This window comes from Hippoglossus hippoglossus, chromosome 3, assembly GCF_009819705.1.
Source record: "Hippoglossus hippoglossus isolate fHipHip1 chromosome 3, fHipHip1.pri, whole genome shotgun sequence".
Taxonomy (NCBI): Eukaryota; Metazoa; Chordata; class Actinopteri; order Pleuronectiformes; family Pleuronectidae; genus Hippoglossus; species Hippoglossus hippoglossus.
In genome coordinates, this window is record NC_047153.1 from 9,549,305 (window position 1) to 9,575,378 (window position 26,074).

At 40.5% G+C, this 26,074-nt stretch overlaps 1 protein-coding gene across 5 annotated transcripts in view; it reads left to right on the plus strand.

The window, feature by feature from the left end:
* LOC117759243 (protein diaphanous homolog 3-like) overlaps nt 1–26,074 on the plus strand; it is a 153,625-nt gene that overhangs the window by 69,065 nt on the left and 58,486 nt on the right. For all 5 annotated transcript variants that reach the window (XM_034581280.1, XM_034581284.1, XM_034581283.1 and 2 more), the window contains 6 exons: nt 1,029–1,130; nt 3,482–3,721; nt 6,704–6,833; nt 13,428–13,552; nt 17,269–17,433; nt 25,866–26,001. In XM_034581280.1, the coding sequence (XP_034437171.1) occupies nt 1,029–1,130; nt 3,482–3,721; nt 6,704–6,833; nt 13,428–13,552; nt 17,269–17,433; nt 25,866–26,001 (898 nt within the window). The remainder of the gene's footprint in view (nt 1–1,028; nt 1,131–3,481; nt 3,722–6,703; nt 6,834–13,427; nt 13,553–17,268; nt 17,434–25,865; nt 26,002–26,074) is intronic.

Sequence of the window (26,074 nt, forward strand, 5' to 3'; positions counted from 1 at the left end):
TTTTGTAAAAGCTAGAAATTCTCAAGGGCTGTCTGGCAATTAAAGATTTAAAGTCTTGAAATAAGGGCATGAATAAGCCAACTATAGATATACAGTGTATATTTGTGAAGACACGTTTATATCAGCTATAGATCATCAAAATGAGTTGATGTCCTACATTTTGTACTCCAGACGTTGAGGAAGTAGACTAATGCTTTTAAGAAATTAAGATGGTTAACCTGTGATTAGTCAGTGTGGTTGTGAGTAAGCTGAGCTGAAACAAATCAGCTACGAATAAAGAATTCATTTGATCGATAATTGTTAATTACAACATGCACATATAATCATCAAGGCCAATTCCATTATGGTACGTCAATAAAAACTGAGGTAATGGAAGTAGCGATATTTTCCTGACTCCAGGCATCAAAAAACAAATGTTCAACCCAATTAAAATGCATCAGACCAATGTATTTACCACACAATAGCAGTATTTGTTGAGATGGCTATTACATTCAAATGAGAATGCAATCAGTGTGGCCTAAATAATTTAACATTTGTTCCTTTTGGCAGTCTGAAAAAGCCAATCACAATTTCACTTTCAATTGTCTATACACGTATATGTAGCCCAAAGGATAAAGTTCTGTGTTTGATAATTAAATCAATTTTATTGCAGTTACAAAACTCAACAATTGAAACTCACCAAAACACAAACAGAACAGCAGTTGTTTAGATTTCTTTACAAGCCAGAACAAAGAATGATGGTCATTTTCCCCCCATTGATCTTTAAGCACAGACGTGGAAACTCCATCACTGTTTGAATCCATATATAAGTAACTAAAGGTATAAACAGTCTAATTTTTTTAAGTTAAAATCGGTGTACATGAACATGAAACTGAGAAGAATATATGACACAAAATTTGTCAAATTAAGTGTGTGACATCGTCACCGCAAGGATATTTTTGCACCGGTTGGGCTTTTTTTTTTTTTTTTCTACTTTACTTTCCTCCGTGCTGCTTCTCACTTGCTTTCTTCCTCTCTCTTCTTTGTAGAACCTGGTGAAGCATCTGCCGGAGCAGGAGCAGCTGAACGCCTTGGCCAAGTATAAAAACGAGTATGCAAATTTGTCAGAGCCTGAGCAGTTCGGGGTTGTGGTGAGTAAATACGATCGTACACAAACACAAAACTGTGACCTGCCCACTACCAACATGTACAGACACAACCACAATATTTGTCTTTCTTAGGTAGTATTTTTGTTTAATGGGAAAGACTTCTGACTACATATCTGTTTTATTTATCAACTTGAAGCAACGTCAATAAAGTAATTTAACGAAGGATATGTACATGGTTTTATAAAACCGGCTTTATTGCTATTTTAATGTTACAGTAATGTGAACTTGTCTTTTATTCACATTAAATCTTTCCCTGAATGTCTGTCTTTCTCTCTGCACTTTCTCTCTCTCACACACACACACACATTGAGCATGAATATACTAACCATGAGCTTTTAGAAATACTATCATTCTAAGCCTTAAGAAGAAAGACGGGACACCTGTGGACTTCTGTGCTAATTTGTGCACATTAAAGAGCAGCACTGCTGTCTAATTATGTCTGCATCTTTATCTTGAAGACCTTTCAATAGAGCTTTTTTAGAATTATGCATTAGCGGTTGCAGCAGTTTTTGTGTGAATTTTGTGTTTCTGCCTAGCAACCCGGTTACCGACAAAACACACAATAACACTGTTTGTAATCACCCATGAAAGAGAGTCTTATCACTGAATGAAAATGAAGCGACTGAGCGGTTAAGGGGGGATAGAGCCTGCTCAGCTGTTGTGTATGGCTCATCAGGGAGTCATAGAACAAAGGGGAGCGTACTTACATAATGTTGCTTCGCTGCTGTGCCTGCGTGGGCCCCATCAGATGCTTCCACCTATCAAAAGTTAAGGTTCAAAGGGAATTTTTAATTTGTGATTGTGCAAACACATGCATTTTATCTTTTCCTTTTTTTTCTTTTTTTTTTTACAATATCTGCAACTCTCTTGATTTGAACTCTACCTTATGTGTCTAATCCATGAAATAGACCTGATTACTTTATACAAGTCCTCATAGTGCTTTGGACACAATGAAAAGGTTTTGCAACTACATGAAAAGATCTATGGAAAAGTCAAAAAGGCCGAAACAAAGTCTTGATCTTCCAGTATTTCCATCAAACTCCATGTTATTAGATCAAAGCATCTTCTGGTTTTTACACTGCTCAACCTGTAGTGTAAAAAACCTGCAGTACAGTAGCTTTTGCTGTACATGAATTGTGCTTGGTGACTTGTCGTCGCTGAAGTTTGAGGGATCACTCTGTTTACCAGCATGTGCATCCTCCGGGGCTCGGCTGCAGTCACGCTCCTAATGACTGGCAACTCTTTGAATTAAAGACTTTCATCTGGGATTTAAATCGATGTTGACACTCTACAGAGACATTTATTACAAGATGCCAAAAATATTTACTCACATTACTTTGTTTTGTAACACTATTTGATGCATATCATTTCAATGGACTGTTCATACTCCTAATATGTGAGGAATGTCAGCAGCCTACTACCTCACCGAGCTCATTTTACATAATGTCGTTAATTTTGTTATGTTGTGTTTTTTAATATATCAAACCCCTCCCCTCTCGTTCACTCCCCTCCCTCCCCACCACTCAGCTTTGTCCAGTGGTCATCATGGAACAGCTGCACTCGTTCACTTCACAGTGCACCCGATCACATTAGGTTTCTTTTTTTCCCATGATTTTTTTCTCCTCACCATAATGTGCCTATAATTTATCAGATCTTTTAGGCTGTGTTTGAGTATTATGTATTTTATAAATTTTGTAATTTTCACCTGCCCTCTTTCCTATCCCTGCTGTCTTCTCTTACAAACACACGCACACACAAACAGACACTAACTCACTGACTGAAATAGTCATTTGATAACATTACAGTAGCTATAATTAAACCCTTGATGGAGGACATCAAACCGCACAGCCAGCTGTTGTGTGAAACAGACAATTCGAACCTGCACCCTCCCCTCCGCCCTACACACATACACAATCACTGTTGTGGCCAGGCCCTGGGCCCAGTGCAATATTTTCCAATTTTCTCTAATTGTGTGAGAGTGGTAATCCTAGGCAGCCTATTGTATATTCCACCCCCTCCGCTGCCCGCCCTATATGGACACAAACTCTACAATTAACTTACCAGACCTGGGTCCCAAATCAAATCACTGCCAGCATCTATTACTACTGCCTAGCAACACTTTCCAGCATGCTCGTTGCATAAATGCCTTCTTAATTAGATCGGCTAAATGTGAGTTTACCAAAAGTGTGATTGCATTTACAATAAGTTTGACTATGTTCTTTGACTTTATTCTCTCAATTTGATATATTTTCCCAACTCTTGCTTCACTCCTCTTTTGTTTTATAATTTTTACAATTCTCCTTCTCACACTATTTTTTTTCTCCTTGTTCCAGATGAGCAGTGTGAAGCGTCTGCATCCTCGCCTCAGCCACATCCTCTTCAGACTGCAGTTTGAGGAGCAAGTAAACAACCTGCGTCCAGATATCCTGGCTGTAAACGCCGCCTGTGATGAGGTCAGGAAGAGCAGCTCCTTTGGCCGCTTGCTGGAGCTGGTGCTGCTGCTGGGGAATTACATGAATGCAGGCTCTCGAAACGCCCAGTCTTATGGCTTCGACCTCAGTTCTCTCTGCAAGGTAAGGGTTAAAACGCTGACCTTATTATCTATAACTGTTCGCATACAGCATGTAGACCTTTATTCAACCACTGGTAGTGGTTCAACATGAGTGATGTGTGCATAGCACATCATACGTGGAATATTTTTTTTTCTTTCAATGATACACAGCTGTGTTCGCAGCTGGATTGTGGTAACAGAAATAAAACAATTTTTAAAATGAGAGCAATATCACTCTTAGTCTAAGAGTCTATGTTTGATTAAAAGTCCAGTTATAAAGTGTACTGACTATTTTAAGATCCTTGAAGGATGTCTGCCATATCTTTCAGTTTAACATACACCTGTTCCAAAACCTCATACATTCACGTAATATATATATAATATTGATACTGTAAATAAAAGTCCAACTAATTAATGGTATTTAGACTGGGGAAAGAGTCAATGTGTGTGTCATAAACTGTTTAAAAAGATGGATGGTGCATCTCACTTCCTCCCACTACCCAGTAATAAAGTAAAAATATCCCAGATACGAACGCTGCCATCTTGCACCGAAGACGTCCCTTGGAGCCAGAATCTGCGTAGTAGTGTTTGGGGGATGGAACAGTTACAGCGAGGTCCCATCGATACACATGCACAAACAATCCTGAGTCAGTTTCAGGTGTTTCACTCCTGTTTATATTTATCAAGTAACAAATTAAAACTGAACTTGAACACAAACACAAAACAAAATTGAAAGAAAGACCAGAGTTATTTTGACGTTATGAATTTTCTAGTTTGGCCCAGGTCCAATCCACTAACATGGAGGAGGCAGGGTCTATGACCTACACTGCAGCCAGCTACCAGGGGGTGATCAAGATACTTTGGCGTCACCTTTGGGGCGCCATCATGTCGTCCATCTTTATATACAGTTGGTGTGTGTATATGTGTGTGTGTGTGTGTGTGTTTGTGTTTGTTAGTTAGTTAGGTGTCTGGGTTAACATCTGTGCATATTTACACTTGTGTGTCTGGATTTTTCTAGAGGTGTTAGCCTCTCTCTCTTTTTTGACTTAGCCCTATCAGTTAACTGATGTGAAGACGCTGCTGTGATGAGACACTTTGTTTGAAACTGTTTCATTTGATCGAACACCATCAGCCCCACAAGACAGCTCCCCCCCTCTATCTGCTGGCATCTATCAAAGCAGCTGGAACCCTGTGAATTCTTTATTCTCATTCTCCTGCACCAAATAGATAATTGAGGCTGTGACCAATATCCCTTTTTAAAGTTCACACACCCTGCAGGACTCCCCAAACTGAGTCGGGCTGAGAACACAGTGGATGTCTGTACCTGTGGATTTTCTATGGCATTAAGACAGGACTGTAAGTTGTCCTGTATGATAGTGATTGTGACAGAGAACAGGGTGGTTGTCTAGAGACTCCGCCAGTGGTTACTTTACAGCTGGTGGCACACTCACTGCAGTTTCCACAGTAACGACCACTGCAGCCATTCATCACTGCCACCTCTCTGCCCTGTTAGACTTGGGTGCTTATGTTCATATAAACACCAGTGCACGTCTGCACACAAACACTGGCCCCATACATATATGAATGATGGATTTGCTGCATTAACAGGACTGTAATACAATCAGGTAATAGAAGTATGTGAAGGAGAAACTTTTGTATCAAGAACCTTTCTAATGCTGCCCCTCTGTTTCTTTATCTGTCGTACTTGTATTTTGGGGGACTGAGGTGTGAGTGGATGTCAAAGACAGGATATATAGACGAAGACATCACCCTTCATGCCTGTTCCCGAGTTTGACAACTTAATTCCACAGCACACTCCACGGCACAAGAAAATTGCGCCTAACCCAATTGAAAAAAGAAAAAATGTTTACATTGTCAACTATGATTACCATCCATCTAAAATCAAAGAGGGACCTTTTGTGAGTGAGCACTTTAAGCTTTTGAAAAAAAAAGGGAAAACAGAAATGAAATGAGAGATGAGACTGTTTGATTAGAGGAGATAATACAAACATGATTAAACCCAGCGGGGCTGAGTACACTGCTGTCTACCAATAGATCACCTAGAGAGATACACAGCAATGCACTCCACAGGAGGGATGTTTGGCGGGGATACAGAGAGACATCTTGGAATTAGACTGTAAAAGAGCCATGATGGAAATTTATCAGAGAAATTGAAAAATTGTTACGTGTGGGGAAGGGCGGCACGCGGCGCTCAAGAGGTCATCGCATTGTGAATGTGCTTCCGCTGCATGACTACGAAACGTGAAACGAAATCATGCGAGGCACTGTCAACACTCACATTTATAGAGCCACTGAAAAGGTTTACAGTAGCTGAATGAGGGCAATGCCACACGCTCCTTTGTCACACAACATCCAGACGATGTGGGAACAGATACAAAAATCTCCTGCTAATTCTCCGCTGTGGCAGAAAGGATCTGTTTATGCTTTTGCAGCAGCAGCGACAGCGGTGGCCACAGAGACATTATGTTTCCAGTGTCTACATCCATACATCCATACCCACTCTTGTGAACGCAATATCTCAGCGATGCCTTGAAGGAATGTCTTTAGATTAGGTACAAATGCTCCCCTGACGTCAACGATGAACTGATTAGATCTTGGTGGTAAAAGGTCAAAGGTTACTGTGACTATAAAAAAAAAAAACGTTCACGTGGCCATAACTCATAAATGTATTATGACACAATTTCACGTCTAATCTAATTTAATGTCTAATTGGATGGACTGTGATGTGATCACATTTTATTGTCAAAAGGTCAAAGGTGAAAACATTACTGAGAACATTTCAATCAACAACAAATCCATACTTGTCAGACTAAGCCTGTGACATTTGAAATAACAAGGGATGTCTGAGGTACCACTTACTCTGCTAATCACTCTTTAATACATGTTTACATTTCGAATGAGCAGATATCAAATTCAGCCCTTCACTATCATTGGCCTTTGTGCGTAACTGTATGTGTTTGTGTGTTTGTGTTTTTTACGACAGCTAAAGGACACAAAGTCAGCGGATCAAAAGACCACATTGCTCCACTTCCTGGCACATGTATGTGAGCAAGATGTTCCAGATGTGGTCAAGTTCGTTGAAGACCTACAGCACGTGGACCGTGCTAGCCGAGGTAATATACATTGTTATTCATACGCACAACCCTGCACACATATGCACGCAATGTTCTGGTACATTAATTATGTCTCATAGAAACAACCAGATTTAATACGATAGATAGAAAAACAAAGGACTTTACTGTTTACCCGCACCAAGGCACTACACATCATTTATTGTTACTCTTTTTTAAGCATGCAATGATCACTATGCACAGCACTGCTTGATAATTTCAACACCACGTCTACCTCCCACTCTCCCTGAGCCGATACCGCGGTGTGATTATTGCTGTTATTTTGGTTTCCTGCTGGTGTCAACTTAAGTTCTTTAGCTTTCCCATTGCGCAGGGAGTTTCATCTATTCCCTGTCAAATCAACACCCCTGGCAATATCTACCAGCAGGGACATTGCCAACTGGTCCAATGAATGCAAAATTAGTAATCAAATAGCTGGACTATTCTTTGAGCAAACAAAAGGAATACAGACACAAAACTATATTGTTTCTTTTCTTTCCCCCCCCCCTCTGTTTTGCAGCTTTGTTTGACAAGCTGTCTGGAACTGAAAAATGACTTCCTTTAGCTTTGACTTCAATGAGAAAAAGCCTTTTATGTTATCTTCTGTCCAGCATGTTGTTTAGGCAACTGAGGGCACGCTATTAAAACTGAAAACTGAATAATATTTTAGAAAGAACGCTTTGGCTCCTTGTTTGATGGTGGCCATTAAGCGTTATCGCCTGGTATAAACAATAGTAATGGTGTGGTCAATGGCAGTGGTAGATGATTGGAAAGGTGAGCCTCATGAAAAGATAATGAGCTCCATGGGTCGCCCAACCATATAAACGACTGACATCACCAACTTAATCACATTTTAACATTGTGTCATTTCATATCTCTTAAGTTCAACCATTAATGTCCACGGAAAGAAATTACTTTTACATGAGCTCCTGCTAAATAACTTCAATGGTTTTGGTGGTTGAGAGACTGGTTTGAGATCACTGCACTCAAACACACTAGTAGTCTAGCATGGAAATGACTTTCAGTCGCATTCAGTTTTTATATTGTCCTACATTATATTTTATTAATGTTGCAAATGATAAGCAATAGATTTCTGAATTTGTGCAGAGGTCCTCTATTAAAGTTTGTGGTTTGGAGAGGTTAATGCAGAAACCGAATGTCCTACAGAGACAGGAATGGACCATTATTCTCGTTATACTTTAAATTCCACTCGTACCTTTCTACATTTATAACTCATTAGGGAGTATTCTCAGATTACCTGCTTGTTTATTTTGTAAACACGCATTATATTATAACAGATTTAGTGTTTGATCTGTGCCACACTCTTCCTCTGCACAGCTGTTTGATACTGAACCTTAATCTTCTGCTGTGGCACATCTGCAAGAGCTTCGGGCTTATTTTTCAAGACTGTGTCGGGTCAATGTACGTTTTTAATGTAGTGTCAATTTGTGTTGGTTCAACACAAATTGGCTGTTTTCTGTATCGTCCGCGGTGCAGCCATTCACACAAACATGCGCAGACACAAACATCCTCACATTGTGCTTGGAGTGTGGTCAGTTTTATCTAGAATATGGTAAAGGTCACAGGCAAGCGGGGACACACTGGGGTGGCCAGAGGAGAATTGGTCATGATGTTTTTTGCTCATATTGCCATGAGCAAGTCTCAGGCGAAAGCGGTGAGCAGCATCTCTTACTGCTCATGTCGTGGAGATCTGAATCTGTTCACTAAATTAATTATGGGGACTTAACATTGATAATGGGAACAAAATATGTCCATATAATTAAATCATTGACTTTTAAGGTGAAGACATGTTTTCCCTTTCATCATCGTGTGTAATGTTTTTTTGTCTTTGTGAAAGTAAAAAAAAAAAAAAGCCCAAAGTCTAGGTAAGACAGGTAAAGTGTGAGCAGAAGCCAAACATTTCCTACATGTGCTGGCTGCAGTTGACCAATCACAAGAGAGTGGGCGAGCTGGACGATGTGGATAATAGTTATCCATGCACGTACGGTTATTCTGTCACAACATGTTTCCGTCGCTCCAGAGAAGATTTTATCCACTGCACTGTTCCCAGCAGGAGTGAGTGAAGGAGAAGGTGAGAACACATAGCAGGACTGACATGTGTTTCTTTAACGCTTTAACTCTTCCTCGTAAGGATTTGTTGGGGTTTTGATAATCTGTGGATAAGGATGCCCCATTGAGAGTTTCACTTCCCACGACTGTGCTGCGTAATCACAAGTCTTTAGCCAAGCCTCATCGGGACAAGGTGTGATCAATGGGAAGCACACTCTTTGGATCTCTCCTCAGGCTTTGTTCATGTGCTTACTTCATTGACCACAAGCTGAGTATATATTTGCATCTTGATGGATGTCGTCCTCGTCCTCCGTCACTGTCTTCCTCTGTGTTTCTGTGCCATTAAGAGATGCGCTCACTAAGTGTCTCATCTCTACATATCTAGTGTTCAGACTCACAAATCCCATTTCGTCTTTGTAAACCATGCTCTTGAGTGGCTTCCTTTTCATCAGGCCTGACAGTCATTCGGGAGGCCTGAAAATACACTAAAAGGCTGCATTACATTCATAGACACTCACCAAAGAGCTTACTTGAGCATGAAAACAAGGTTGCATCGAGGTAGCAGTAATGATTTGTGCTTCTGTTGTAAAAGCTGCAGTCTTTTGACTGTGTGTGTAACATAGCCTCCCTTTCCCCCCACTGCCAATCCCGTCTCTCGTGGAAGCAAAACTGCAGCTTATTTCAGGGTTCCTTTGTGTCTGTCTTCTTATTTCTGCTGCTCTCTCTTCTTTTCAGCATCATAGTCATTATTTCTCCTGACATGGAGAAGCAGTTCCTGTTTGCTGCCTGTCTCTGTCATTTCCCATGTTCCTCTGTCTGTCTGTCTGTCTCTGTCTATCCATCTCTCTTTGCTTTTTCATTCATCAGTTTTGCTCTCGTTCCCTCTTCCGTCCTATTTCTATTTCTTTAGTCCCTCTTCAGAAACATGGATTACACACAGCAGGCAGGTTTGATCAATAAGGGTGTCTGTTGTACGGCACTTGGTGAAATCAGGCAAAGCATAGAGACGTACAGTATTAATGTGTGAAACCAAGCTCCTTCAGCTTCACAGCTCTTCAAATAGTGCCTGTCAACAGCACAGGCATCTCTTACTTGGAAAGCTTTGCATAATACTAAATAGACATGTCTGCATTAATTTTATTTTGCTGTAAAGATGGAAAAGCTGCTTTGGTTCAGTTTCTGTTCAAGGCTCGGGGCCCTGAGGAGTCATTAAGAAGTAATACGATGGCTCAAGTAAATTGAGACTGTTCTCGAACATGCGGCTGAAGCTTTGCTTTGCCACATGCAGTATGAGTGACGAGCCTCAGTTTGAAAGTATTTAGAATGAGCAAGGCAAACTTGAAAATATAGCCACCTTCATGCTCTTTTTGTCTGTAGCAGGTGCACATTGAGTGTAGGGTTTTTTCACATTACAATTTCCATAGTTCCCAGCCCTTGGCACCATTAGTCTAGTCACACTTGTCTGTCAGGCTTTGGCCTCCGAATGCATATCTGCCTTTTTCAGTCTCTTAATTTCCATGCATCAAAGGATGATCTATAGTGGAGCTCTGCGTGTAGCGGGGCTGTTTGTGAGAGAGTATGCATGGTTGTGTGCTCCATTCAGTCTCATTTATAGCACAGCAGGTTGGCAGGGTAATAAAATGGTGTCAATGGGGGATTTGACCTCTGCAAATATTCCAATTATTATTCCGCTAAAACATCCTACATCTGTCTGCAGCCCCTCTGGACCACGGAGGCATTCAGGCCCTGCTGCTCATAAAAAAAACACTCGCACTTTAACACACCACAAGAGAAAGCCAGAGCAGGATGGCAAGAGTGAACAAGAAGGACGCAGACGCACCCTTTTATGTTCTATCTCCCGCTCGGCTCGTCACTGTGCCACAGAGGATTTATTTCACTCTTCTGTATATGACAAACGTCTGTATAGAGCACATACAACACATTTCTGTTTCGCTAAACATCCCAGCTGCTATACAACCACTGCTGTTCAGTCCCAAGGAAAATGCTCTCCTGAAGCTTTTGACACCTGCATGTCTCCTCTTGTTCACATGCCCTTCCATGTGAGCGAGCATCATCACAAGAGCCTCCGGTTTGAATTGTGAAGCTAAGAAAAGAGAAAATCGCAATCTGTTCTGCTCTCTGTCTCACCCTTCCTTGCACTTTTCACAGCCAGAGCATCATCACAAGGCTTTAAGCATTTCTATTAACAGACCACCTGTCTGGCTACCTTCCACTTCTGCATGCTGCCCACACCTCATTCAGCAGATAGCGGTTGCTCGGTTTCGCCGGAGGCTTCTGTTTTTTTTTGTTTTTTGATGATTTTAATGGGGATGAAACAGCAGGTGAAGTGTCAGTTTCTGATGGTTTACTAGAACATCTATCATACTAATCACATTGGGTGTGAAATCATTGATTATTTGGTCAAAGGTTTATAGTTATTATAGTTGAGTCTTGACAGAATCCAGAGAATTTCTCTGTGGAGAACAGATCACTAGGCTTTAAGCTGTGAGGAAGATCAGCATAGAGACCTTTATAGTATTTCCGGTTTGTTAATAGAATTTCTATGAACATTTTTTGAGCTTGTGTTTCATTTCAGCGAGCAAAAATGTCAGTTATTGTGTTTGGATTTCTCTAATGTTCTTGGAGTGCTGCTGTCCTCGTTACTGTGAATTTAACACAGTACCAGGCACAGACTATCATTGTAAAAATTATTAATCATAATGATTTTGGTCAGGTTTGCAGTCTCAAGTCCATAATACATATTTATTTATGACTGATAACGATACATATATATTGGATTTTGACAGTTGACACTAGTCCTTTGTTTTTTTTCAGTGATATTTGAGAGGTTTGAAGAAAAAAACCTGCATCTATATGTTGCTGCATTGCATAACTTTATCCTCCTGATGTACATCAATCAGCCACAACAATAAAACAATGTTGTGGCTGATCAGTGTTTTTCTTCCTAATTGCTTTCAATGTTCCTCAAGGAAAAAATATCTCAAAAGTCTTCTGCAGGGGAAAGTTAACCCCCACTACAGGTTTTTTTTTTTACTGCCCAGCAGGCTGATTTCTTACCAAAGTAAAAGTCAGTGTAACAGTCGGTCAGTGCTGAGCAACTTGCTGCTCTGTGAATACTGCTCTGATTGAGACACCAGGAGCCACAATGTACTCCGTGACAAGACTGGTGTGCTTTGCCATTTCCACTGCCTTCGACTGACTGTTAACTATTCGTGTCAGTGCTTCAGAGACGGGGGGAAAGGGTGATGAATAAAAGAAGGGAGACAAAGAAATTCCTTGGTCTAAAACGGGTACATTTAAACACTCATAGAGTAAAAGGAACTAATGTTATAATATTTTGTCAGGTACGTAGTCAGTAGGTGTGCTGTGGTGGGTGTTATATGATGATTTCAATTTAAATACTTGTGTTACTGAAGAGCTCTTGGCCTCCTTTCTCAATCATGAGTACAATGTTAAACTGCCCCTTTTGGATGAAAGCATGAATCAGTCTATGTATGGTCACACGCTCACCTTTACCTGCACTGAAAAGAACATACACTTACTCTCTATTAAAGAAAAAATGTGACGACTTCTTCAGTTTCTGCCAGCTTTTAGAATATTTAGATTAAATATTCTTTATTTAAGAATCGAGTGTGTTTGTGTTTGTGAGACAGCTTTTTCCCATCATTAAATATGTTTTTTGATATAAATGCAGTGAGGAGTTTAGCTACGTTAAAGTTCTCTCCTTCTCTCTTTTTCTTTTTTTTTTGTAAAGCGTTTATGAGGATCAAGGGAAATTTGAAACTACTTTAATATAAGCAGCTTACGCCTTTTTGTCAAGCAGGGTCTAATCAGGGTAATTTAAGCCATATGCTATATTCAGCGACTAGCTTAAAGTGTCAGCCATGACCAACTTAACAGGAAGTTGGGCTCCGTGGTCTCCTGCTCTCCCACCTGCGTGATCCGTGCACCTGTTGATACGAGTAAAGACACAGGGGCCTGGAAAGATGTTTGAAATATAAACATCCGTCTCTGTACCTTGAGACTGCACTTTTCAATCAGTGTTACTGAAAAGGCACACATATCATGTAAACATCCGAGTAAACACAGCAGGCGTCTGCTTTCACTACAGTATGTGTGTCACTGAGGGCACTGTATTCTTGCACAAGTCTAATTGTTTATGACACACACAAAAGCATACGTGAGGCAAACATTGAACACACCTTCACTTGATGTTTATTTTTTCTCAGTCATTGTTTATTCCCTTGGTGTTTCTGGCAGAGTGAACCCATAATAAGCATGCTTTTCATCTGAGCTGACTTCTCGCTCCTTTTCCCTGTTCCCTTTTTTGTATGTTGTTTTTCTGGGATTCTTTCAGAGCATCAAAAATAATAGCACATTTGATTGTACCTGTAATTGATTTGTCCTCTCTCCCTCTATGCTTCTTTCTTTTGTACATTTCCACGTGGGCATGTTTGCGTGCGCTTTCACAAACGTGCGTGTTTGTGTCTGGATGTACGTGTGCAGTGTCTGCGGAGAATCTGGAGAAGAGCCTCAGGCAGATGGAGCGGCAGCTGCTGCAGCTGGAGAGAGACCTGGATACCTTTTCCTCGGCTGATGACCCCAACGACATGTTCCTCACCAAAATGGAAATATCCTTTTATAATTATAATAATGATTATAATACATTCATTTACTTACTTACCCATCCAAGACATTGGTCAAGACAAAGGAGCGTTAACGTCTTTAAGACATTTTCTTTACCTTTTTCAAAATGAATTAAGAATCTGTTGTGTTCAATTAGTTGCAGATGTGTACACTCATGAAAATCACTCAAGAAAAGAAACGACAAAGAATAGTGTTAAAATATAAAAATGTGAGACAAGGATAGTCCTCCCGCCCATAGTCCTTTATACACAGAACACTTGTGTTTTTCCTCTTTCTACTCACCATGTTGTCTACAAGTCATGAGTGGCATCCCATTCAACATTCAAGTTACTGGACCAGCTCCACTCTCCTCTCTCATTTTATATACTTCACACTGAGGGCAACTTCAAAATGAAGGGAAAGGTTGGAAAGGGAGAATTGGGACAAAGCCTCCATTGTTACTCTGTCACTCTCATGCTCTCTCATTCTGTCAGTCATTGCTGTATGTTCATGGAAAAGGAGCAATTTGATATATTTAATGTAATTACTGATTTAAAAAAAGAAACATGAATACACAATAGTTTCTTTGGTGTAAGCGTTGCCTCACTGCCCTGTCTGGATATCGAGATTCAGCGCTGACAGGTGTCAGGTACGTCTCAGACCAGGTGTGTAAGTACGTGTTCAATAATACACTCTGTGCCCAGCCGCCTTCATGTAGTTTTGATCAGTAGCCTTGGGGCTGGGCCACTGATGGATTGTGCCGTTGGAAGTTAGCAGAGAACCTGAGTGCAACCCAGAGAATGGATTTGACAGGTCCGTCTTTCACTGGTTCGCTTTCCAAATTCCTGGTGCCTGTCTCAATTTAGCAACGCAGATTAAAAACTCAAACATCAACATGGAATTTTAAAATGAATTCTGAGTTGTAGGCCCCGAATAAAATCAACTGTAGATATAATTAAATAAATTAAACACAGTGTCAGGGCTTTAATTTTAAGCAATAGAAACACAATCGCTTATACACACACCCTCGTCAGGGTTTAACTGTATCACCAACAAATATTTAAACTTCGGTGGCCTTGCTTACATTATGATGATATTTTTTAGTACCTAAGTATTTCACACAGAGTTCAACATAAATCTGTTCTGTTAAATCAAGCTTTTGTTGGCTGAGAAAACAGAACCACATCAGTTTTAATTGGTAGCCCAATTAATGGCTACAGTCTACAATCGAAAGTAATGAATATCAAGAGATGTGGTATTGATTGAACTGCACCTTTTAAATTAACCTTTAAAATGGCCCTTTAATTGTTATTGTATTACATATCGTTACCGTTTTATATCAAAATATTTTTTGGACAGTTTATTTGTTTAAAAAGAGAAAGAACAAGAAAAACAAAATGAGTAACCTCTGAAGCAAGGCTTGTAATTCTGAGCTTAATTTATTCATAATTCTAAAAATGTAGTTATTAAACCATGATTTTATGAAGATCCCCAGTCATCCAGGTCATAAGGTATTTAAAAGAATTGTATTGAAGTAGAAGGTGAGGGGTTTTCATTCCTTTATACTTGAAGCTGTTTCACTGCTCATCCTAACGACAACAAACAAAATATACCGTCGCCACAGTAGCATGAGAAACCTGTAGTGTCACATTGGTGACATTCAAAATTAACTTTTACTTCTCCCAGCAATTGAGCATACTGTTAATTTGTTATTGTTCTAGTGTTTCACTTCAGAACATGAGCCAAGCTCGAGACGGCGGCAAATTAGGGTAGAAGAAAAACAGAAGGATAATGAGCAAATGAAGAATGGGAGAAGGGAAAAACACTCATATGGAATAGGGGTGTAAAGGTCTGTAAGAAAGAGAGAGTGAACCAGAATTCTTGATAATGAGCAGCGGTGTACCACTGCTGTCTCTGGAATAGTAAAGAAGTGAGGAAAGGGGTGGACATGAGGAGGAGAGATATTTTTCACCCCATGATAATTATCAACCCAGGCGCTCAGCTTTGCCTTCTTTTCTCTCCCTCTTGTTTTCCATCACCTGCTCAGATTATCCTTCTGCTTCTCCCCCCCCCCCCCAGCTCCTGGCTTGGAAAGATATTACAGACAAGTCAATCTAGGAGCAGTGCCTATTGAACAGCATTTATCCAGCTGTGAATAGGTTGTCCCATCCCCAGCCAGATTCAGCTGAGGCCAGACCTCAAATGGCTCTATCAATTGAGCCATAATGAAGGGGCTCAATAGGAGCCAGAGAGGCTGCCCACGTACTTGTGAGACCACAGACATTGGCACTTCTTATCTGCCATGAGACGAGGATGTTGGGGTCATTAGCAAGCCTGCTTTTTTTCTGCTTTTCCATCCACATAAGAAAATTAGACTTTTTAAATGAAGCTCATTGATTCAAACTCAGATAAAAAACTTTTCGTGGATACATTTCTTTTTTGCTGTTCAGGGACATTATGTGGACAGCTCCGGCTACGCTTTTCAAAAATAATATATCAAAATGATAAAAACACACAAGTGCTAATGAAATATTATATAAGACACTTAGAAAGGCTCATTCTTGCTTGCTAGATTTTTACAATGAGTAAGTATTGTGTGCCTGGTTATTTACAGGGGCCTTGTTTGACAGTACTGTGCTGTTAGTAGCGTCATAGCTTTAAGTTTTATATTCATCTTTATAGCTTATGACACAACTCTGACCTGTTATTCATCCTCCACACACACACACGTGCACTAACAGTAGAGACTTGTCCTATGCTTTGCTTGGTTTAAAGAGGGGGGGGGGGCACTTAATTATCCTCAGTTATCCATGATAGTGAATTTTGGAGCAACCTAACGTACAGATGATCTTAAAGCAGCAACACTGTGTAACTTTAACTGAGCAACAGCACCCTCTGCAACCCTTACCCTAAACAAACCGTGGATATTACCCACAAACCCCAGCTTCCTGACCCAGAAGAGCTGACGCTGTAACAAAAACAGCAGACTTTGTTAAGAAGTCTTGATATTTTAAAAGTTTCCTCACTAAATATTGCAGATAAACGCTGGTTTTGAAGTGACTTTTAAATATTTTTCTCTACAGTTCGACATTACTCTTGAACTTGCTGGTTCCTGATTCTGGCAGTTCAAGCTATGACTCTCAGTCAGTTACACACTTCTCGCAGGAGATCATACCTGCTCACCAGAACTGCAAGAGCAGGGGGTGAGGAGTGGGAATAAAACCAATGATATTTGCTAGATATCTCTGGGCTAATAACATTTTGGAAAGACCATCACTTGATACCAATTCTTCTATAGTGTGAGTTACAAGGACATGTCATTGGTCCATACAGTGGAAGTTGTAGTGTTAGGCAGAGTAAGACTGTTCATGCTGCTGCATTTGTATATATATATATTTGTGTTTAAATGTGTCTCTTTTTAACTTTGATATAGATACACCAACACACTTTGCCAGCAGCCACACGAGAGTGGTCTGCAGGGGGTCATAGCAGTGAATGCACAGTATTAATAACCTGACTGACATCATCTGCAATGTCAACATCATAGTTTAATACTCAGTCTGCTCTCCAGACTCCTTACAGCTGCAAATATGAACGCTTTCAGTATTTCTTTCACCCTCAATTTCCTGCGTTGCTGTCAAACAGGGGGAGCGCTCGCAGCAACATTTAATTTACTCTGAATGTGTGATGGATGCGTTGTTGACCTTGACCACGTCCCCACAGCTTCAGCAAGGTCGCGCGGGAACAGTACGGCAAACTGGTGATCATGCACAGCAATATGGAGACGCTGTATCGGAACCTGCTGGAGTACTTCGCGGTTGATCCCAAGAAGACCTCTGTGGAGGAGCTGTTCACTGATCTCAGCAACTTTCGCTCCATGTTCGCTGTGAGTATGCTGCGCTGTTTGACCAGTGGAAACTTTGAAAGTCTTAGTCCGTGTTGTGGGGAAGTAAACAGCTTACATGTTACAGTAACTGTTTTCACATTTGATTGGAATTTAGTGGTTGATGAGTTTATTCTAAATTGGGTCGGCAGGTATTTTTTTATTTTTTATTTCACAGCGCTGGAAGCCATTTCATAACATCTTGTATGGAATGAAGTATTAAGTAAGAGGAATGGTCTCTACTGTAAATGAGCCAGAGTTAGTTGTATAGTCACAATTTCATCTGTTGTCCAGTTCTTAATAGGCAACCAGAAGTAATATAAAATGACTTACAATACTGTATATAATTCTAAATATCCATGGATAATAGATGTGTGGTACATTGCAAACTAGCTGCACAGCAAACCCATGATTAAAAAAACAGTGTCTGTTTAAAACAAAAAGCAAATAAAACTATGATCAAAATAAACATTCCAATGTAACACACAGATACAATACAAGGCCTTAGATTAAACAAAAATAAATGAAATAAAGTGTAATGTTTACAGATCACAAGTTAGGTTTGCTTGAATCCATGTCTCTAATTTAAATTAAAGGTTAGACGATTACAACCTTCAAGAGGTAAACTATTCCAAAAGTTGGTGGCGCTGACTGAGAAGACTGGAAAACACAGTCTCCTGTGGTGATTCCCCTTTTGTCGCATTGCTACTGTCCTTCTGCATTATAAAGTGGCTCACTGGTGGAGGTGAAAGTCCACATGAAACCTTGAAGATGACAGAGGCATCAGTAAAATATTTAAAACCCTAGAATTCAAATCTGCATTAGATTATCAAGCACTGGTCAATGCAAAAGTTCTGGAGTGATTGCTGGTTTCTCTTTGGTGTTTTTAAATGTGGTGGACGAGATGAGTAAAATGTTAGTTAGATATTTGTGTTGGATTTGAGACGAGCTGTCTAAAAAAAGTGGCTGTTTGGTATCGGCTTTAAACTTTCCCTGTTTTTATTCATTGGCTGTATCAAGGCAGAACCTCAGCTCTGTTTGATTCTCACATCAGGGCCCTGTGGTATAATGCAAAGCAGAGCAGTGCCAGTCTTATGTAGTCCAGTCCCACCCAGACATTTATGTCATCGCTGAGCTCTGTGGCCTTATCAGTCTGGTTCTACTGTGAGCTGTGGAGCTGCGGAGACCCACTGTGTTTAATCAGCAGGATTAGTGGCACAGGCCACTGGGCGCGACAGATAATAGTAGCTAATTAGCCTACCAAAGTTCCTGCCCTGCCCCCAACTTTACATCTACCACACAAATGAATTTCATGCCTCTTTGCCTTTTTTCTCCTGCAGAGTCATTAGTTATGCTTTAGATTTGCTTGTTCACCAAGGCTTTGTCGATACATTTGTGGTTTTCAGGGAGAGTGGTGGATTTGTAGCCCGGTCTTACTCCTCGCCTATAGGCTATCAAAGCTCAGGATGCTGACGGTGTAATCATTTTTATGAGACCTCACTAACAATGTTATGTTTTTATTTCTCGCTTTAATGCCTTTATCCTGAAATTAATCATTTTCGGGATTTTGGCCAGAAATGATACGATTTGGTAGTTTTTTAAGTTCTGTCCTCTCCCTTTCTCATTCATGCCGTCTGCTCTAAGTCATCAAACCTGAGACTGAAGTAACCACTGTATCCACACAGTCTTCACAGGCTCGAGGAAACACACAGGCAGTCAGAAATAAAATGTTCCCAGATGCATTGCTTTTAGCCTGGCTGTTCCTTTCTTCTTCTTTTTTTAACCTTTGCTATTGATCACTGGACTTCTGTGCTCTGATCCTCGCCTCACTGTAATAGCCACGGCCCAGTTCACCACTGGCTGTGTTCAGATGTGAGTCAGACTCAGATAAAATGATACAAAACTCATTATATTTCATACATTTCTTATGTTTTTGTATATATATTTCTTTTGTATTTAGTATTTATTTTTGGTCATTTTGCCCTTATTGATAATATCAATAACAGTTGAGAGTTGGATAAGACAAACAGGGGAGAGAGGGGATAACATGAAGCAAAGGGCTTGGGTCAGATCCATCCAATACCTTCATTCATTGCCTGTTAGTCCCTTAGGTTTTTAGCTCTGTGGTTCAGGCTGGAGTTTTGCTGTCACTTTTATATTCTGACCAAACAAAACAGTTTAATGACTCTGCCAGTGAAAGGTGAACAAGGCAAGTGTTACAAAGACTAGCATTGTATGGTCAACTCCCAAGGGAGCCATTTATTCCCCTTTGATAGGTCAAGGTGTAAGCAGCTTACACCCTCAGCAATTTGGTCAAATGGTCACATCATGCAGACGTATCCTGGGAGAAGCCAAGGCTAGGTCAATGAACGTAGGCACACAGTAAATCTCAGTACCATAACCTCTCGGTCAAATCTGTGTCAGCATTTACCCTGCTGTGCCAAGGCCCATGCTAATAGGTGCGTGCCATCTCTAGGCCACTGCCGGGAGTGAACTGAGCCTTGAACTGTGTCTATGTGGCTCATGTAGTGTGTGTGTATGTGTGCTGGAACGTGCATGCGTGTGCATGTTTGTTTGTGTGCGAATGTCATTTTTGTGTCTGCAATTTTTTATAGGGAAAGCTGCTTAGGTTTTTCTCACACACACACGTACACACACGTACACACACATGCTGGTACACACACATACAGCATGCTCAGTCACCCGTAGGAAGGAGACCCAGGGCGAGGCCGTACATCTGACAGGAATCCAATTGAGCGTGTCTAATGGCGGACATCCAGGAGAGGAGGAGGGGGAAGCAGACCTGCAGTGATGAAGGAGAGCGGAGGGCAATTTCCTCAGAGAGCGGGTTCTCTCTCATGCTCTCTCTCTCATGCTCTCTCATGCTCTCTCTCTCTCTCTCTCTCTCTCTCTCTCTCTCTCTCTCTCTCTCTCTCTCTCCCTTCATTTCAACATTACAATTAAAAAAACAACCATTTGTGAGAAAGCAAATATGACATGAGTCTTCATGTTTTCAAGCTCTCCTTCCCTTTCAATCAAAATCAATATTTATTTAGTTCTCGTTATTTCTCGGTATCTAGATAAGCCGCATTGAAATTTCAATCACGATTTAAAGACAAATGTAACTTTCCTTTCTTTCCACTTTAAATCGTTTTTCTGGCATTACTGTGTTAATGTTCACGCTGACTGTTTTCTGTCTTTTATTGTTCTTATATTGCTAATTTGTTTTATGATTTAAAAAGACAGCATGGCTTTTTTGTGCTGCCTGTGCTCATATCAAGTTTCCTCAATGTTTTTGCTTTAATATTTTAACTGCTCCTTTTCTGTTCTCATTGTGAAGTTGAAGAGTGGTCCTCTCTTAAACAGGCCTACTTGTTGTATTGCCACATTTTTTACTTCATCATGTTCTTCCCAGGCTGCTGGCAGGGCGGCTGGCAGGCTCTAGTTTTAGATATGATGTAATTTTGCCCAGTTTTACCTTCTCTGTTCATCTCCATGGGCATATAATTGAAAACAGCTGCCACTCATGATAGTTATGGGTTAGTTAGTCACATAGGTAGTCATGCAGTTTACAAAAAATGTTTACACAACACAAAAAGAATATCCAGTGAGTGGTGGTTCCTGTGAACTGAAATGTCTTTTTGATGAGCAAGGTCAGAGGAGAAAGGCCAGGCTGGCCTAATTTGACAGAACGTCTATGAAACTCATATAACCACACTTTAAAACTGTAGTCAGCATAAATTTTTTTTTGGAGAATGCATAACAAGCTGAGCCTTGAGGTGGATGAGCTGCAACAGCGAGACATGACAGAAATATGAGTTTGCAGTCGGCACAGGCTCACCAAAACTATACAGCTTCTGATGACCGGAAAAACGTAGTCTCTTCTGCTGAGGCACGCAGATGGTACGGTCAGAAATTGGCGTCAACCGCGCTAATCTACGGAACCAACCTGCCTCGTGATAACTGTCCAGGCTGGTGGGGGGGGGGGTAATGGTGTGGGGAATGTTTTCTTTGGGCCCCTTAGTATCAGTCAATTATTGTTTAAATGCCACTGCTGTCTGAGTAGTGTCGCTGACTATCTGCATCCCTTAATGGCCACAATTTACCCATCTTCACTAATGGCTCCTCGCAGCATGATAATGCACCATGTCACAAAACAATAGTCGTCTCAAATTGATTTCATGAACATGACAGTGAGTTCAAGTTACTTCAGTAGCCTGCCCAGTCACCAGATCTGAATCCAATAGTGCGATCGCAGCATGAATGTCCATCTGACGAATAACATGCAGATTTGTCAGATGGACAAATGATCTGCATGTGAGTTTGAATTATGTGATGCAGTCATGTCTACATGAACCAGAAGTAAAAGAAACTTATATGGAATCCATGCCAGGAGCTATTGAGGCCGTCTTGAGAGCAAAGTATTCTTGTCACACTATTCTCCCCAGTATTTGTATGGCTTTCCTAATAAAGTTCTGGTTTAGTGTATTTCTCAAACACGATTGACTACAGGTACATACCTGCAACACCTTCACATAGTGATTATTGGTAATTAGCAAATGTTAGCATGTTTACACACTGACAGAAGATTGTGAACAAGGTAAACATCCACTTGTAAACATCACTGTGGACCTGTCTAGCATGGTAATGACACCACTTGTACAAGCTGCTGGCATCGCTGCAGACTGTGGATTAAAGAAACAAAACCTTAAATCAACCCTAAACAATCTGTATTATTATTGCCTATGCATTTATAAGCCTCATGCTACAGTGGTCATTTGCATGATGGCATCTGTTTTTTTCTGTTTATTGTTGGCCAAAGATAAACTAGTCTTACATTTACAAGTCCTTTGGTTTTAGAATATGTTTGGAAAATCTAATCTGGGTAGATTGCTGTAGGAAAGACATTGACTGTGTCAAGGGTACTACAGCTCTGTTTGGTTTTTATAATGTAAGTGTTTGCATTGTGCTTTAGAAAATGAGGTTGCCTTTTTAATAAGAGAGCTTCTTGATAGCAATGAGGGGAAGGAGGGTCCGAGTTTTGAGTTAGGTAACCATCACAACTGTCCAATTGTAACCTGGGATCCATTAATTGTTCCTTATTGTAAACATACAATGTATCAGTGCTCTTGTTCTTTCCTCTGCTTGTTCCTTGTTTTCTCTACCTGGGATTTACCAAAACGGATACCTATTAAGAAAAGTCATTTGTGAATTAGTGGTTGCCTTGAGCGACCGATAGTCATTCCATCAAATCAAAGTTAATTTTGTGGTGGAGTTGGCTTCATTTAAAATGGAGCTCGGGACAGCTTCAGTCTCAGTCAGTTGATATTCATCTCACCTCTCTCCCCTTCCTCAGCACTCTCTTCAACTTCTGAATGTTCTATAAACCCGCTAAGTGGTGCTCATCAGTGTCTTTATGGTCTTTTTATGGTAGTTTATATAAACAAGTGCTGTTCACGTTAAGATGGAACGTGACCTTTTTCATGTTGTCCTCAGTCACATCATCAAAGCAGTGTGTGTTAATTCAAATAGAAACATGGTAACCATCATAGTGGCAAGTTTAAAATACATGAAGTAATCCCTGTCTGTCGATATTCCTACATATTTCGTAGTGGACACTCTGAACAAACAAACCACACACTGACTTCGGAGAGCATTTCCTGATGTTGTGTTCCCATAAGTCCTCCTTCACGCTTGGAAAGCGAAGCTTGAGGGGAAGGAGGACTTTTCAGTCGCCTGCAATCTGCAACCTCACCACCAGAGGCAATTAAATCCTAAAAAGTGGTCTGTTTAAATAAGTAGGGGTTGCAATTCTCTAATGCCAAAGTTTGCACTAATAAGAGAAGTAAATGGAGGATTTCTTCTCTGTCGATTTTCTCGAACATCCCAAAGATTAAAAAAATGTGGATGAGCACTTGATGAGAACATTGAAATACAGATATTCCTCCATATCGACATAGCGAAATGTTTGCTAAGTTGCCAACAAACCTTGTGGTATGTTCATAGATGAGAAAAAGAACCCTTGGCCACAGACAACACTTCAGTCATATACGCTACGAGCTGTATCAAAGTGTGAATATTGTATACCATTAACACATCAGTAACTCACTGTGTTTACTCGAGTTGTTATTTCTCAGTGGCTTGTTGATCTTAAAGTGACTACGCTGAAATGTATTTATTTCAAGTTGACTATATAATTTCCAGCAACGCTCTCTGGAATGCAGACTTAATAAGAGGCTGTAAGTGACTGTCCTTCTTTATTATCCACCGTAGCTCCTGATATACTACACAGTTCTTGTAGTGTGTGCTTTTGCATGCAGCCGTTCATGGTGGTTTGGCATTCTTCCCCTGACTTGCCTGCCAAGCCAGGGCCGAGTGAATAACTCAAGAGGAGGGAAGATGAGGAAGAGGAGCCTGGTGTTTGATAAAAGCCAAGACTCCCTCGCTTTAAGTGACTTGCTATTGATCAGGATGGCAATCATGCTGGCACTCTTATTAAATCATATGCAGTCTGTCTCTTGGCTGTGGCACTATTGAGCTTTTGACACCATCGTATGAGTTCAACAGCTTTTTGGCACATGGATTACAGAACCTGTAATCACAGTGGTTTGTATGCATACCATCCCTATAAATTCAATAAGTCTAGACAGACGGAATAGAATTTATAACACGTTTTGACAGGTTTGTCATAGGCTACATCAGTTTGTTTAAACATAAGTAAAGAACACCCCTGTCCCAATACCTTATATTGATGTTAGCCTTGCACTTCCAATGAAAGGTGTTCTTCTGTTTTTATCAGTGAATGACATTTAATCCTGCAAATTCCATGAGGATGTACTCCACCAAAATGGGATGTTCTAGTACTAAGGAACTACTCTGCTGCCCAGAAAATAAAAATGGAAGCTGTAAAACTTGAACAGTGTTTCAGAAACATTTATGTGTGTTCGCTGAAGGCCACCGTTGGTCCTCCTGCACACTTGGAAAGGTATGGTTGAGGGGAGGGGTATTCAGTTGCTTGCAGTCTGCACCTTCACCACTAGATGCCACAAACAGTGGTCTGTTCAAAGTTAATTGACAATCATTAAGTCAAACTTTTTACATTAGGAAGAGAAATAACACATATTTGTATTGAATTATAATTCCTGTCCAGACAACATGGGTTCTCAGACACTCCAGTGAGAGTAGTTTAGTGATAAAACAAAGAAAATGATTAGCATAGAATCATTTGTGATACGTGGTATTGCAGTGGTTATCACTGTTCTAGGTGCGAACCTGACACACACCCAGGGCCTTTCTGTGTTTTCTCCCCTGCCTCTCGCTCGCAGTCAGCTGAGATTGTCTCCAGCTTCCCTGCGGCCCTTAAAGGATAAGCAGTATAGATAATGGATGGATAAACAGTATATATGTCCAATCATTGAATAACCATTATCATTTTTGAAAGCTATACTTGTGAAACGATAAAGTCATAAAAAATCCTGAAAATGCTGCCTTAATATTCCAGCTACATTAATTGTTTCTTGCTCGGATGTTTGGCATCATGTAGTCAGATTTGGTCAAATCCAGGTGGCTTTAAATACGGTTATTTCTTAATCTGCTGATTGTGTGGTAGACATAAACATCCACCCACACAACGGCACCTGTAAGCTGTGCTCAGCTCAATATCTCCTGAACAGCCTGCTGCTGTTGAATTGTATCGCTGTAAGTAATACTCACCTGCTGTTAACCGACTGGACAAAGCTGCCATCGGTGGATGTTAAATATGGCTCACTGTCTCAGTGAATTGATACTTGATGCTTGTTAATACTTGTTGTTGCGTTCTATTCATTTTTAACTGACATTTAGCAGTTGGCTAAGCTGTTACAGTTTTCACGTGACTTCCTGAACTTGTAGATTTAAAATATGCCTGTTTCATTTGTCATAATTTTTTCGGTGGTCAACTTGTCGTAGTGTAAGCATGTGAAGTCTCACTGTCCCAGTGTCAGTGCTGCAATTCATGAAACTGTCACAAAGATTCAAAATGTCCCTGTCTGAGAAAAATTCACAATGAGCTCATAAGACGTTATGAATAATGTTGGACTACTATTTCTAATTTCATGGGCTATTGGGATTTTTGTGGTAATGCATATATGACGACACTAAAAATAGGAAAAAATATATAGCATTCGAATACTGATTTAGTCGTTGATTACCATACCAACCTCCAAATAATTCGGGGTTTCCTTACTTTCTGGTGTCAAGCTGTTTTGTGTCTGGCAGGACTAGAGTGGAAATGCACTTTAAAAGCTTAATTTGACTTTAATGGTGCCTGATAAAGATGTCTGTAGGGTTTGACAGCTGCTTCTTATTTTGACAAGCGCTACACTACTGTAATTAACCCCACTTAGCAGTCCATCTTGTTTTCTCTTTCTTTACGTCTGTTTCCCTCCTCCCCGCAGCAAGCTCTGAAGGAGAACCTGAAGCAGAGGGAGTCGGAGGAGAAACAGAGGAGAGCACGGGCGGCAAAGGAGAAGGCTGAGCGTGAAAAGCAGGAAAGGCAGCAGAAGAAGAGGAGGTTGCTGGAAGTCACTGCAGGTAGAGGCCGTTCAATCTGCTTTGCCTGTCAACTCTTGCATCGTTAAGCCCTTTACAGGAAGCAGCGTGCTGA